At 39.7% G+C, this 14,970-nt stretch overlaps 1 protein-coding gene across 1 annotated transcript in view; it reads left to right on the forward strand.

Annotated features, from left to right (window-relative positions):
* gria3a (glutamate receptor, ionotropic, AMPA 3a) overlaps positions 1 to 14,970 on the forward strand; it is a 67,465-nt gene that overhangs the window by 49,493 nt on the left and 3,002 nt on the right. The window contains exons 12-13 of the mRNA XM_080041639.1: positions 1,667 to 1,865; positions 9,140 to 9,387. Of these exons, the coding sequence (XP_079897765.1) occupies positions 1,667 to 1,865; positions 9,140 to 9,387 (447 nt within the window). The remainder of the gene's footprint in view (positions 1 to 1,666; positions 1,866 to 9,139; positions 9,388 to 14,970) is intronic.

The raw sequence follows: 14,970 nt of genomic DNA on the forward strand, positions 1-14,970 counted from the left end.
TAGTTATGAATACTTATACAGGAAGCAGCTACTGTAGAGATGGAATTTGCAGAGCTGTGGATCTGCACTGTGCAATAAATAATTGGAAAAAAGGCAATTCAGCAGCAAATTGGTCTTATTTTGACTCTTAAGTACATGCATCTTTTGAATTGGAAACAGTGATTCTATAATTCTTGCTTAGTGGTCCTATACAGCCCTGATATGGACCAGCAGTTTGCAGGTCAGCAGAAGGGAAAGTCTGTTAACCGTTATTTCTAGTGTATTCTTTGTGGCTACAGCTCTGCCAGTAGCTCACGCCTTGTGTAGACCAAATCATCTCTCATGCTAAATGGTAATCGACTTTAATGTGAGATTTCTTTTGATAAAAATCTGAATTATTAATCAGTACACAGATTCTATGTTTTAATTAATCTGCCCATTGTTGAAGCAATCGCACAATGTATGTTTTGATTGCAACACAGAAGGACAAACAACATATCTACTACTTCAGAGTGCTACAAGGTATAGCATGAATACTTACATAAGCTATGAAGACAATATATTTGGAGATATCCACAGCAGTACATCTGCAATACAGGGATCTTTGCAAATGGATCCCTGTTTGAAATGAGAATGTGAGTTCATCTGAGAGCAGCACATTGAGTGGGATATGTGTGTGATCCTGGAAGTCAGGTACCAGAGAGAATAGTCGGATTTTAAAAATATATTGAGCCAGGCTTGCACTGTGATGCAAATATTTCAAGTCGGAGCCTTTATGCTGATGCTAGAACTGTGAAGAATTGGTTAAGGACCAGTGAGCAGGATAGGAGTATCTGTGTGACGGAGCAATTAGGCTCATCGCGCCATGACTTTAATAGCAGACAGAGTGTCACAGTGCTTTTACTTCAGATTTGTTCAGTCCTCTGGTCTGAATTGGTGGCGGAGAGTGTTACATTTCACAAGTGGGTAAACTTACAGTCTGAAATACCAATATACTCACGGTTGCTTGGTAACGTCAAGTTGAAAACAAGCTTTGTTTCACCAAAGACAAAATATTATACTCAGCACTCAGGCTAACCTTGAGCCAGTGCAGCCCCTGGAATTAACCCAAGTAATCTTGGACAGACTGTGGCGCTCATCACAGGTCTGGCATGATCCTGCAAGCTGCTGGATTCAGGTTGCTGTTGGTGTGAGCATTCTTGGCTGTGTGGCGATGTTGCGCTACTGAATAAACAAAAAATGTGGACGCAGTTATATTGAGTTAATGAGGCTTATAATTACTTCTAAAGAATGCACCCGCTGTAAAGGCAGTGATAGTGAGTTGATGATACTTCACTTAAGTGAACTTAGTGATAACTGGAGCAGCAGGGACAGTTCTCCTAATCACCTAATGGGTAACCTAGACACATTTTCCGAAAGTGTGGAATCAGCTAGGTTTTTGAATACTACATATTCATAGTCAGTCGTTTTGGATTTCCACTGCCTGGTTGGTCAGACAGGTCCTGAGCCTGCATCTGAAATTCTTTCAGAGAAGTGGACTGAGCTGCAATTTCAATAGGTCTGAGCCAAACCTCTGTGCTGATCAAACAAAGGGGCACCGAATCCTTCTTCTTCTTCCGCTCCCTTTGTAGATACAAACATGCTGCTCTCATGTTGCCCCGTCCGCTCTGTTTTGTCCTCCTATCAGGTCTCTGTCTGGGCGTATCGTCGGAGGGGTGTGGTGGTTCTTCACCCTCATCATCATCTCCTCCTACACAGCCAACCTAGCCGCCTTCCTCACCGTGGAGAGGATGGTCTCTCCCATCGAAAGTGCCGAGGACCTGGCCAAGCAGACAGAGATCGCCTACGGGACTTTAGACTCAGGCTCCACAAAGGAGTTCTTTAGGGTGAGTGTCTAAAAGAACTCCTTTGTAGGCCCGACATCCGTCATCCGTGCTGCTGTCCCTGCTCCAATGGTACAGCAGTTTAATGCCTGGAGGGGTTTTGATTTATTACCTTGCCAGGTAACAGGTAATGACTAATTGTATGTTTTCCCCCTGATACAGCACTTCTAAGGTATTACAGCACAATTACATTATGTTAAATTCAGTGCATCCTAAACAAGTTGTTTAGAAAATGTAAAAAAAAAATATCCCAAAAGAAGTAAACAGCTAAAAAGACAATTGCACCCATTTGTTTTGTTCAGTGATTTTAAAAGTAGCTGCTTTGGGATGCATAGCCCAGAGTCAGAACATAACATTAGTCCTACTGTGACGACCACAAAACTAAATTATGGCATAAGGAGGCCTGTTATCAGCCTGGTAGCAAATCCATTTTGTACACAAAATTAACTTTGGTTCTCTCCATCAAAACCAAATGTATTTTCTCAGCTTTACACTTTCTGTCAACAGGAATAATAATTTAGCCTTGCAGCTGGGACAATTACGCTCCTTCCTTCCTCCCTCCATCCATGAGTAGTCATAAACCAAACTTTGATTAGCCTCGCTGCCACTCCGCTAATATGAAGATTAATTTCTATCTCCACAACACAAACGTGCTGCCAATACGAAGGCCCCCATACACTCACCAAGGTCAAACAGTGCATAAATGTCTGCTAATAAAAAACTATTCCGGCTGCAGTCTTAAAAGACACTACACGTATAAATCAATGTCAGTAAGTGTAAGCCATTCCGAAAGAGCTGGTGACAGATTGTCTAAGCTTGTAGGTGTTTAATTCTGAAACTATCGATTTTTCTAATTCTGCATCAAATCGTGTTGATGCAGTTCTGTCTTGGCCTCTGAACCTTTTGTTCAGCCGTTCACAAAGAATGAAATGAGGTGAAAGTTCAGCCTCACTTTCATGCTACTTGTGTCTACGTGTTTGAAACTTAAGGAAACAAAATAACTTTCAAAAAGAGCCATACAAGGTGTTACTATAATTTCAATTTGTGGGCTTCTGTCACAAAACTGCAATCTCAGAGACAGCGCCCTATTCCTCGGGAAATAGAAATGTCATTCACAACCAACGTCCAGCTCTGAGCGGAGGGCTATTTTTAGCCCAAGTCTCTCTCTCTCTCTCTCTTGGTGTGATTGCTCCGAGTAAGCCTGAGACGTTTGACAAATTATAAAAAGCCTGGACTCAGCTAGACTCGGGATTGATCGGGACGGGACTCTGCCTCAGTCCACAGGGAGTTATGAAATCCACAATCTTACAATCTCCTCCTGGATTTACAGAAAGCTTATAATGGAAATACTGCGCAGGTTACACTAAAGTAGAACAGCACATTTTTGTCCTAGTAGCTTTGGTTTTTTCCTGCTCCATTTTACACTGCTCACTGCTGGCTTTCTTTTTAGGACAAAGTAAGTCCAAACATTAATCTAATAAAAGCAAAGCTCTCACGGGAAAAGACCAAAAAGACATATTAGTCATATTTCTGGATGAAAGATTCCAATTCTTTAAGAGTGGAGAGCAATGAGTTTGCAGGAAATGTGGTCGATTGGAGCCAATGAATAATGATTCTGTGACCCAATAGTTTAATAAAGGAGTTTGAGGGTGCCGCTGTGTCGAGACGAACTAAGGTCTAAACACATTGAAATGGAGGGATATTCATGATCACTAGGGACGAGGTCATTTTACACTTTACTTTATTTTCTGAAAAATGTGGCTATATTGTAATGACAGATTTAACTTGACACGTTCAAGTTAATCATGCAATAAGAGGGAACATTATACCGTAGGAACCATAATTCAGCCAATTTCTCCATTAGTCTCATAACCCCAACATTATAAAGGAGACCATGAATTTAACAAAGAAGATTTTGTAGAAGATTGGCACCTGCAGAGGCCTAAAAATATGCCTCCGTCATGTCACAAAAAAAAAAAAAAATCAGCAAGTATACATCGAATGAATTATCTTTGAGGCTTCATGGTGAATCATCACATAAAAAGCAGCACCACAAGCAGAGGCAGATGTGCTAATCTACGCTGTGATTTGTCAGGCTGTGATTTGTCAAAGGTGCTCTTGAGGAGATAATTGACAGGCATGCAGAGCGACAATTATTCTGCCTTTCTCCCTCAAAATGAGAAACGTCAGCGCCCAGGAATAGTGTTCTGAACAACAGTTCCTGAAATCTGGTGACACACAGCTAATGATTAATAGGAGCCATAAATACCTTTTTACTGTGATCTTCAAAGACGGGGCATCACTGAATACAGATCCTCTGGCCTCCACAATGCTCATTATATATGATGTTAACTAACATGGACATTTTTCACCCTTTCTGGTTTAAAACAATTTAAAATAATACTTTGGTTTCGAATCTCTAGGCTTTACAAAGCATGGAGTTAGGGTTTTACTGTGATATGTATCATATAGATAGGAATAGCTCTACATTTGGAGAAATATGCTCATTCACATTCTTGTGAGATTAAAAGATCGATGCCACTGCTTGGTCTAAACATGAAGCTGGAGCGAGTAGGTGATTAGCTTTGCATAGCTTTAGCATGCTTAGCCTACTAGGAAGGGAAAACAGTAATAGTAAGAAATAAGTGGAAAGTTGTATGGGGCGCTGGTTGCGTATGTTCTATTACAAAACCAAAGTGCTTTAAGGGATAATATCTACTTGGAGTAGGTGTGCTTGCTAAACAAGCCATGCTGTTATGTATTTACCTCTTTAATTTGTTTCCCCTCATCATGACAGTGAATGACTGTTAATTATATGGACTACGCTACTTCATCACGCACGTGACGAAGAGTTACGTGCAGATAAAAATAATACTTGAGTAAGATTGCACATGCTCTGTTTGGCGTGTCGTCTGTGCTTGGGGATGACAGACGCACACGGGGGGGCCATGAATCACTCTCAGCCCTTCAGTTGAACTGGTAGCCGGAAGAATGGATAGGACCTGTTTGTCAGTTTAAAAGATTGCCGTGGTCACAGAAGCCATTAATTAAAAATTCATTCAATTAATCATTTGTGGTGAAAATCACGACTCGGTCAGCACGAGGAGTTGTGACTGAGTAAAGCACAGGCGAGCGAAACCTGCTACTGACAAGCATGGATCTCCACGTAACCCAGAAAAAAATGATGTTTTCACACTGCGGTCAGGCCTGTCATCAGCTGTTATTGTCATGCTAACAGTGTTTACATGAACACTCAACTGAACTGAAATCGTGCATATGTCAAGAATGATTCACCTACTAGCCTAGGCCAACAATCCATTACATCTCCTGTGAATAATTTACACAAGGCAGCCACACACACACACACACACACGCACACACACACACACACACACACACACACACACCGCCGAGCTGACATAGTTTGTTGGTTCACTCTGATGTTTTCCTTTCCTCTCACCATCAGATTTGATGTACCACTGACTCACACGATGGCCGAACACACAATCAGGATAAAAACTGTCACGTATACTTGAGTCCTCTACATCAAATACCGTTTAATAAGGGGGTAGATGAATACGATAGTGCCTGGTTGGCAAGAAATAATTAAACATGTTATAAATAAAGCAATACAGATTAGCATACTGAGATAAATATTCCATTTCTTATTCCAGCTATAATGTGTGCTGTAGCCATTAGGTGATGGTTGAGGCCATCACACATGAAATAAAAAGTCATAGAAATAATACAAAAGTCATAAAGATAATCTGACTTTCTCTGAGGACCTTCTCCAAAGTTTCACATTTCTGACATCAGGGCTGCATTCTAAATTGTGTACCCTTTCTTTTATCTATTCTACATACTACAGCTGATCATAAAATGTTGGTAGTGTGCATGCAGTAGGCATACAAATGGGACATACTTTTCCTTATTTATTTCGACATAACCATGCCTTGATCTTGCCTTTTGCATATAGTGTATATCCGTTGCGTACCTGGTTGTTTTCATCCGGAGGCCCCCTTCGATGTGACGCCACTCCCGGTGCGCACTGAATTTTGGGTCAGAATCGGCAGAAAGCATGCTGAGTTCCACACTTAAAATCCGGACCAGATGTAATCGGGTAATCGTGTTATTTTCTAAGCATATTGCTTCTGATCACAAGATTGGGACGTAATAAATCTTTTTCTTCCATACTCATTCGCAAGAAAAGTATGGGTATTGGAACGCAGGACAAACTTCAACTTCCTGTAGAAGTATCTGACAGGCAGCAGCCCCGCTTTGCAGTCTAGTCTAGTTTCAACTTAAAGTTTCCTCTAAGGTGCTTCTCTCGCTCTCCGAGCTGAGCAGAAGGACACATTAGCCCAGTTTAATGCAGCTTTCTCTCTATCGTAGACAGCTGTGTATTGCAGCTCCCCGGTGACTGGCGATCAGACTCTTGCTGGCCATTTTTAGTAGCGAACTGAGTGTCAGAGTGGAGCTGTGCCATGCGTGTCTGTGGCTGCTCCAGCTGGCAGATGACTGGACCACAGAGGTGAAGCCATCAGTCTCGCAGAGAGAAAGCAGGTCAAACATGTTCAAGACAGTGCCGTTATGGAAGGTGTCCTAATCCATCGTCAACTATTTTTTTACCTGGATTGGTTTTTGTTGATGTGGAATACCAAATCAAAGGGAAAACGTGACAATATTGAGAGATAATCGTTAAAAAAAAATAAAAAAAAATTTAAATTTAAAATGATGAAGACAATCTCTCAGCAGCTTTTAGGAAAAATATATTCAAAAACGACCCGCATTGGCTTGACCCTTAGAGATTTGCAGAGAGATGTTAAAGCATGAAGCTGACACACTACAATAAAATTAAAAGTTCAATAGATAAACCAAGTGATATTGTTCAGTTTTTGCTTTGGCCAAATAAATTACAAAACACACTAATTCTAAGGGATAAGCTACAGTTTGCATTTCCTATATCTAAACTTCTTTCCACTTTTCTACATATTTTGTATGCTACACCATAATAAACTATAACACATATATTACATCATTATCATAAAATATATACTAAATATGTAATATACTAATATATAATTAAACAATAATTATCTTTGAAACAAAAATCACTCTGTATAAACTAAGTCCAAAATAACATATCAAAAAGCCTATACACAAACATCAAACTGACTTAGCTGATATAAAAGGCTACCTATTATGCAAAATGCCCTTTTTCATGTTTTTTCAACATTGGGTCCCCGTTGTGTCTAGAGACTAGCAAAGTATGAGAAAAACAACACTCTCTCTTTTTCTCCTCGTCCACCTTTCTGAAAACCTGTGTTCAAAAACCCCAGTCAGATTTCTCTCCCCTTATGACGTCATAACGGGAGTAGCACTACTTCCACCTGTGATAAGCACAACCCAAGATACCCCTGAATCTAACTGGCAGTTAAATTTAAACTGGCAGTTAAATACAGGGCCAATCAGAGCAGACTGGGCTTTTTGGAAGAGACAAGCTCTAAAATGGAGTGTTTCAAACAGAAGCTGAAAAGAGGAGATTCAACAATGGCACAGTGAACAACAAAAAAAAAATTCCTTGGACACTACACCATCAAAATAGTTTTTAGTAGAAGTCCAAATTACAATTTTGAACCTGAACATTTGCACGACATTGTATGTGACCTTTAAAATTTGGACTGTTCCTCAGTGCGGCCGCCGGCCGTTTTAAAAACGGAACTGTTGGCTGGCTGCATTATTGACTCGAGGCAGTTTTAGATGAATGCACTTTAACCTTTTAGTGGAGAACCTGCAGTTGTACAACACTTAATGTTTTCAGTCACAGCATACTGTATTTAAAGCTACTGTATCATCAAGCTGCACAACATTTCAGAGACACATCTGTAAATATTGCATACTCACACCAGTTGAATCAAACAAGACGGATGTGTGAGTGAGGATGGATTTGACTTAAATATAAAAATAAAAGCGTAGTGACTGTGACTCCAGCTGTGACCTGCTGGTAGGGACTCAGTCTGACGGGGGAAGAGGTCACTTATGTCTGTTCATATTGATACCAAACATGTCCAGCATTTTACTGCTGCTGAGCTGCCAGATTGTCAGACTTCAGGCTCCTGGCAAAAAGCCAGCTCACCTCTGCTGTGCTGTTGTAAGCAACGTAAAGGGTAAAGCCACTCTGAATTACAACAGGCAGTGAAGTGTCGGAGCACGGCGCTCTTTATGTGTTGACATGCTACGGCACTCCTCGCTCCAGTCTGTACTGCCAATGTGACATCACAGATTGGGGCGTGGCCTGGAAATGCCATTCAGAGTTGCTTTAAAGGATAAGTTTGACATTTAGGACAATACACTTATTCACTTCATTGCTGTGTGCTGGGTGAGAAGATTGATACCACTCTTGTGTCTGTGAGCTACAGCATAAAGACTCCAGTACTATTTGTGTACGGAATAAACAAATGAGAAAAACACTGTTAATTAGACAGCTATAGGGTTAGGGTTTTAACTTTGGACAGAAACAGGTTAGTTGTTTCCCTTGTTTCCAGTCCTTATGCTGAGGGGCTGTATTCAAATATTGTTTTTGTTCCTCCTGAAAAGAGCATAGTCTGGGGTGTACTTTTAGGAAGAACAAAGGGAAGCCTCGTAAAATTTGAATCCCTGATTGACATTTGATTGAACTCTTCCCTTGTGAGATTAACTGTTAAAATTAAAATGTAGAATTAAAAAGAATAAAACAATGTTTTATGACCAATGGGAGCAGTAAGTCAGTTATGAGAAACAGAACAGATGTTGGTCTTAATAGTTATCAGTGATTTAATATGATGTCTCCAGATAGTGTGTCTCAGCTCTGTTCATATGTTTGGCAGCAATAGTTGGTTAAGCAGCTTGTGATTCCAAAATAGAGTTTTATGTTCGCCCAATAAATAAATGATTTGGAGATATTGGCAGGATCGTGTTGCAGTTTATTAGTAAGTCAAGGAGATGGTCCAAAGGAAATATTAATCACTCTTGGGAGGGTCTTGATTAAAAAAATTATAATAATTTGAAAAAGGAATATAAGATTGAGCCCCATCTACACCATGGTAGTTTTATTGGACAGTTCCTAAACTGATCTAGGGACTAGATATCAATCTTCTCATATGAGATAGCAACTGCACATATTTCCCCAAAATATTAAACTTTTCCTTTTGCTCCAGCCCACAGCGGGCTCAACAGGAATGTTTCATTGAGTGCTTACTTTAACTGTCTCTGTCTTCTCTCTGTGTCCTCACATGCAGCGCTCCAAAATAGCTGTTTATGAGAAAATGTGGTCATACATGAAATCGGCCGAGCCGTCAGTGTTTGCCAAAACAACACCAGACGGGGTTGCTCGGGTACGAAAGTCGAAGGGAAAGTTCGCCTTTCTTCTCGAGTCCACTATGAACGAGTACATAGAGCAGCGGAAGCCATGTGACACCATGAAAGTTGGCGGCAACCTGGACTCTAAGGGCTATGGTGTGGCCACACCTAAAGGCTCTGCATTAGGGTGGGTGGGATAATATAACAATATCCTCCATGTTGTTATAGTGTTCCACCTACCCTGATGTCTCTATTTTGCCATTCTCTTCTTCCTCACTCCTTTAATTCTTCTATTTCTTTTTCTTTCAAGTGCTTTTCTTTCAATGAGTGAACAGTATTATGAGTTTAAATGTATTCAAGATGTTTCGGCCATTTTTCTGTTCTGTTCTGTTCTGTCCTCTGTGTGTGGTTTGTGTCTCTGTTACTTCTTTCTCTAAAGGTTACTGGTATATTAGTCACTCTCAGTAAATCCATTTGAATGTCGATGTGCACTCTTCACCCTTCACAGACCTTGTTTGTTTTGCTCTCTTTCCTTGCTCAACCTCTCCTGTCTCCTGGTTTCCGTGGTGCCCTTTTGCATTGCTTCTAATTCCACATTTGACATATATGTCTTCTCCTTTGCTAGTTTACATGCTGGTCTGTGAGTTGTGATGAATGTTAAGCTGCATGCTGGATGTTCTTATTATTAATTCAACAATGAACACAGAATGTCCCCATCCCGCACACTTCAGTTACAAGCAATGTAAGCCTCCATGCCACCTTTCTAATATTGAACATTTTCTTTGCTGTCAAAAATGCTTCTAACCCTTCCACGCCAGTGAAATTATTTACAAATTTGTCCCTTCCGTGCTCCCCCTATGAACCATTGATATTTATCACTATTCTTTTGACTAATATTCTATATTAGATTTCTCACGGACCTGTTAATTTTCTTACAAGTTATGTTTTATCGTTTCAAGAAATGCTGTTAACCTGGCAGTGTTAAAACTGAATGAGCAAGGCCTCTTGGACAAATTGAAAAACAAATGGTGGTACGACAAGGGAGAGTGCGGCAGCGGGGGAGGTGACTCTAAGGTCAGCCTCAATGTCACCAAAGTCGGGTATTGTAGAACAGAGTAATCGGCAAGGCTGTCATTCACTGACTCTAGTCTTTGGGCCCAAATGTCTATTTAGTTACAAATTATACAAATTATTATGCAAATGTGATCAACTGGGAACCCTTTACTTGGCTAATAGAGGAGAAAAAGCCCAACAGTGTGAGCGTAAGTTCAGTAATAGGATAGAAGAAGTTCAAAAAAGTTTTTATTAATAGTTAAATAGTACGACAGTGTAGTTATTTGTATGTTGTTGGCTTGTAGTTATGAAAAACAGAAACCCTTTTCTCTTTTTTTGTATATACAGGCCAATGTGAAAGCTTATCATCTTTATCTGTGGCATTCAAAATAATGCCAGAAAGAATTAGAGCGAATCTGACATTAGAGCAATATATGCACTCTCCAATCTGGCGAATGGGTGTTAGGGCGGGCACGGGGAACAGCGTTGTCTTGAGGGGACTAAGCATCGCAGGAAAACGTGAGAATTCTAATGACAGAGTGACGACTAACGGTCCAAACTTTTTTGTCCAACATCCTCTCACCGACAATTCTAGCGTAAGACTGACAGAAACCCTTTGGTTGGTCTTGAACCAGTCAAGGCCGGTCAAAGTCTATCCATGGCCACCCTGACCTGGTAAACCCTGCAGTTGTAGAGTGTAAGATATGAACAGGGGCCCCATTTGTACAAGAGGATTTGACTTGGATCTTCCCTTCGTGTAAAAATCACTTCAACATGGTGAGCATAAAGCTGATGTACACATTACTGAGAATGAGTGAAAATTGAGACAACTTTAGCTCAATAGCGCCCACTGTGGCCACAATTGGCAACTGAAGGACAATGGCACATAGTATTTTTTGGTGTTTATTTTCTAGGTTTATATTTCTTAGTAAAAATAATGTGTTTTTTTTCCTTTCTAAAACATATTGTAAAAGGAGAAAAAGTAGAGAAGAGTTACAAAGTATTACTGCCCGGCTCTTAGTTATCTAAAATTAAAACAGCAAACTGTAAACTAAAGGCTGACATTGAATGCTTGTGATATAAGCTATCATATCAAATTTCTTTCATAAGATGATGATTATGGCATTTCTTTTTTCAAACGTCACATAGTTTGACTTTAACTGTCATGTCAAAAACAAAAGACAACAAGAGGAAATACACAAGAACTAAATATTTATTAAACACTTGTTTGCTTTTTGTACTATGTGCACATACTCTGTCCTTACTAATACCATTTCAAAGCTGGTCACATCAGGCTCAGCATCTGACCATCTTTTCCAGATCGTCAAAAAAAAAGAAGAAAAAAAGTAGTGACACGAATAAGGGTTGTTTCCAATCAAATCATTTGTACTAGCTTTCTGTAAATGAGGCCCCTGATCTTTTGTTTTCAGACGCCAGCGCGTAGTCACAGCCCGACTGTGGATCCATCTCTGCCTCTTCTCTTCAGCTTGCATCATGACCACAGTAGCCTACACACTTGGCACATTGTGAAGAGAAGAGAAGAGACGAGGCGAACTTTGCTGTTATCGACACCAGTCATCCATTCCTGAGTGAGCAGGATATGGATACTACCTGTGGGATAACACAAAGGAGCCGTCCCCTCTCGCTGGCGATGTGCCTCAAATTCTCGGTTAGGAACAGAATTAGACGATCAGTGTAACACTATATCACGTCTGACTGCCACATTTCTCTGTCCTTATTTCACTCTAAGAAATGCACGAGCGGGTAATTCAACATTGAGATGGAAATATATTGTATGTAACTACCACTGAGAACATTTAATTTAATCAATGGAATCAAATTCAGCATTTAGAATTATACACAAATTGTCATTTTCTACAGCTGTTCACATGGGCACTCTCAATAATCAAAACTGGATGATTTCAAGCACTGACATCCTTGTGGGTAATTCATATTCCATACTGTGTGTCATTTCATTTGACATCATACAGCAGGTGATCTGTGTCTTAATTCGGCCGTGAGAGTCAGTAATTGTGCATTTGTTTGTCCATGTTATTGTGTGTTCATGATTGTTTTTAGATGCTTCTTGTTTTGCAGACAGACTGAAGGGCAAAGTTCTGGTGTGATATAATAAATCAGTGCAGGCGGAGGGTTTAAAGTTGACACCTTTCACCCTGACCCATAAAAGGGGCAGGGGGTGGACACAATAAAAGAAACGCCCACAGCAAGTGTATTAAATCCAATGCAACAATAAATCCTATCTTTGTGAGGCTTGTAAGTCTCATAAGACACAGTATTTACAGCTACACGAGGATCCCAAAAAGTTCCTGTAGAGGTGAACCAATACCTCTCTGGCACAGCCTCATTATGAACAATCAAACCTCACAAATGTGAGATTTATAGCACTAGCTGTTGCATTGCATTGCAATAGATTATGCAGGTGTTCATGATATTCTGTCCACCCCCTCTACTTTAAATCACAGGGCTGGATTTGGACTCTTATCATTGAACTTTTTAACACAAAATGTGTTTAATTATGGCAACAACTAGCACGTATATCATATTGTCACACAACATGGGCAGGTCATCTGTGCTAAAACATTTCACCCGTGCCCTCAAATGATCTCTAGTCCTGGAGAGAATCCAGTAGGCACTTTAGTAGAGTTACAACCACTGCCAGATTATAATTGAATTTGATTGGTCAGCTGGATGCATAATTGATAAGCCTTTGTAATCAGACAGTCACCGGAGAAGACAGAGGCCTCAGTGGCTCATGTATCCTGCTGTATCCAGTTGATGTGACATTGTGTTTTATTCTAGTCTCGAACATGAGCTCCCTGTTGACTTAGAGTACTAAAGGAAGACATGTATTGTAATACAGGTATTTATGTGCCCTATTTTTTACATGATTGTCGCAATATATTCTGCCATCAAAGCTCACATATGCAAAAAGAATGATGAGAAAGAGCAGAAATAAAATGATATTTAATTGTTAATTTCGCATGAAGAACATTAGTGCTATGCAAAAACTATATCAACTAAGAAATATGAACCGTGGACCTTTATTCAACTGACAGTTCAGTTTCAGTGTTCTTACACCCCTAATCGACTTGTTTTTGCTTGTTACACGTCATAATATTTTCTATCTGTTTTTGAAATGCTGCTGCACAAATCCAATTAGCCGTAGTGGCAGCATATTACTATTATTTCCTTGGGTTCCGCTTCAATTGGAATTGTTTATTGAAGATATGCTGTCAGTTCTTTGTGAATGTGCGTCAGCAGCACAGGTCAGATTATTCCCTTTTTTCCCCATATGAACTGCTGTTACATCAGAGGTTTGGGGCAGCTCACAGTGTTTCTCTGACAGTAAATGTCGGATGGAGTTCAACGGGCAGTACAGAAAGAAATGTTTTGATTCTACGTCTAAGAAAAATATATAACAAAACAAACCCAAGCTGTTGAGAGAAACAGATGTACAGTTTTTTCTTTATCCCCTTGAGTCTTTAACACAACTTAATTTCTCCTTCCACCTATTGTTATCATCAGTTTCTATGCTTAGAATTACAGTTTATATGGATGGGGGTGGGGGGGATATTTTGTGTTTCCAAACTGTGAACCTGGGCGGTGTGCACTACAGTGTATTATTTAAAAGATCACAGCCTCCACCTGGTGGTGTGTTTGAGTTTGTATCTGATGACCAGCACAAACTGTAGTTTACTCCTTTTTTAGGGCTGAAAAAATGTAAGAATATAAATAAATGTAAGAAACCCAAGAGAAAAGGTGGGCCAGTGGAGTAAATCATCCTACCCAAAATGCTTTGGGACATAGTGGACATTATCCAATCATAATCTTAACCAGCTGTGGTTATTCTTATGTGACTAAAAACATTAAGACTAAGAAGAACAAGGCATATGAATGTTAATTTGACACTCGATCAATAACTGTAGCCAAGTTTTGTTATGATGAATACACTACCCTTAAAAAAATATTATGAAAATGGCAATGTTTAGCCTTTGTTCCCAAATGGATGAGAGCTTCTGTGTTGTTTGCAGTTCCTTCCTATAGTGTCCTTTAAATGAGTGCATCCGTAGCTTTTTGCATCACAACTTTGCCTCTCAAAGAGGTTTGACTGCAGAACAGGACTGCAGGACATTCACGTGACATCATGCATGACTTCTTTCTTATTTATTTTTTCTATGCATAAATGATCAGAAAACAAGCTTTGTATTCTATTAGCCGTACAACGAATACAGTGGTGAATACAATATATTTGATGATGTTGGATTACAAACGCTGATTTTTATTTTTCTGAAAGGAAATAAGCCTGGAAATGTAGCAGTCGAGCAAAAAATTAAGCATGATGTCTCTCAAAAATCAGGGATGTTGTTGAAGAAAAACTTGTCTTTGGAGACTCTTCCTACTACATTTTCTCAACTTCATCTAACTGGTAGTGATTCAAAAACACCCCTAGCTATGGGAAAGATTAAAATGGTAAACCAAAATCACTTTAGATACAGAGTTTTTGGAAGCAAGATCTAAATTTGCAATTTGAGCCTTTTATCCTTATTGGTTCAGGATGTTTCTCCATGTTGGAGTCACATTAAACACTTGGCCTTTGTGGTTTTTTAAGGGGGGTGATTTTGTGAGACATTAGCTTTCGAAATAGCTATTAATGAAATTGGACTGCTGTGTTTCGTCTGTTACTCAAGAAAGGGTT

This window comes from Ammodytes marinus (genome assembly GCF_949987685.1).
Source record: "Ammodytes marinus genome assembly, chromosome: 14".
Lineage (NCBI taxonomy): Eukaryota > Metazoa > Chordata > Actinopteri > Uranoscopiformes > Ammodytidae > Ammodytes > Ammodytes marinus.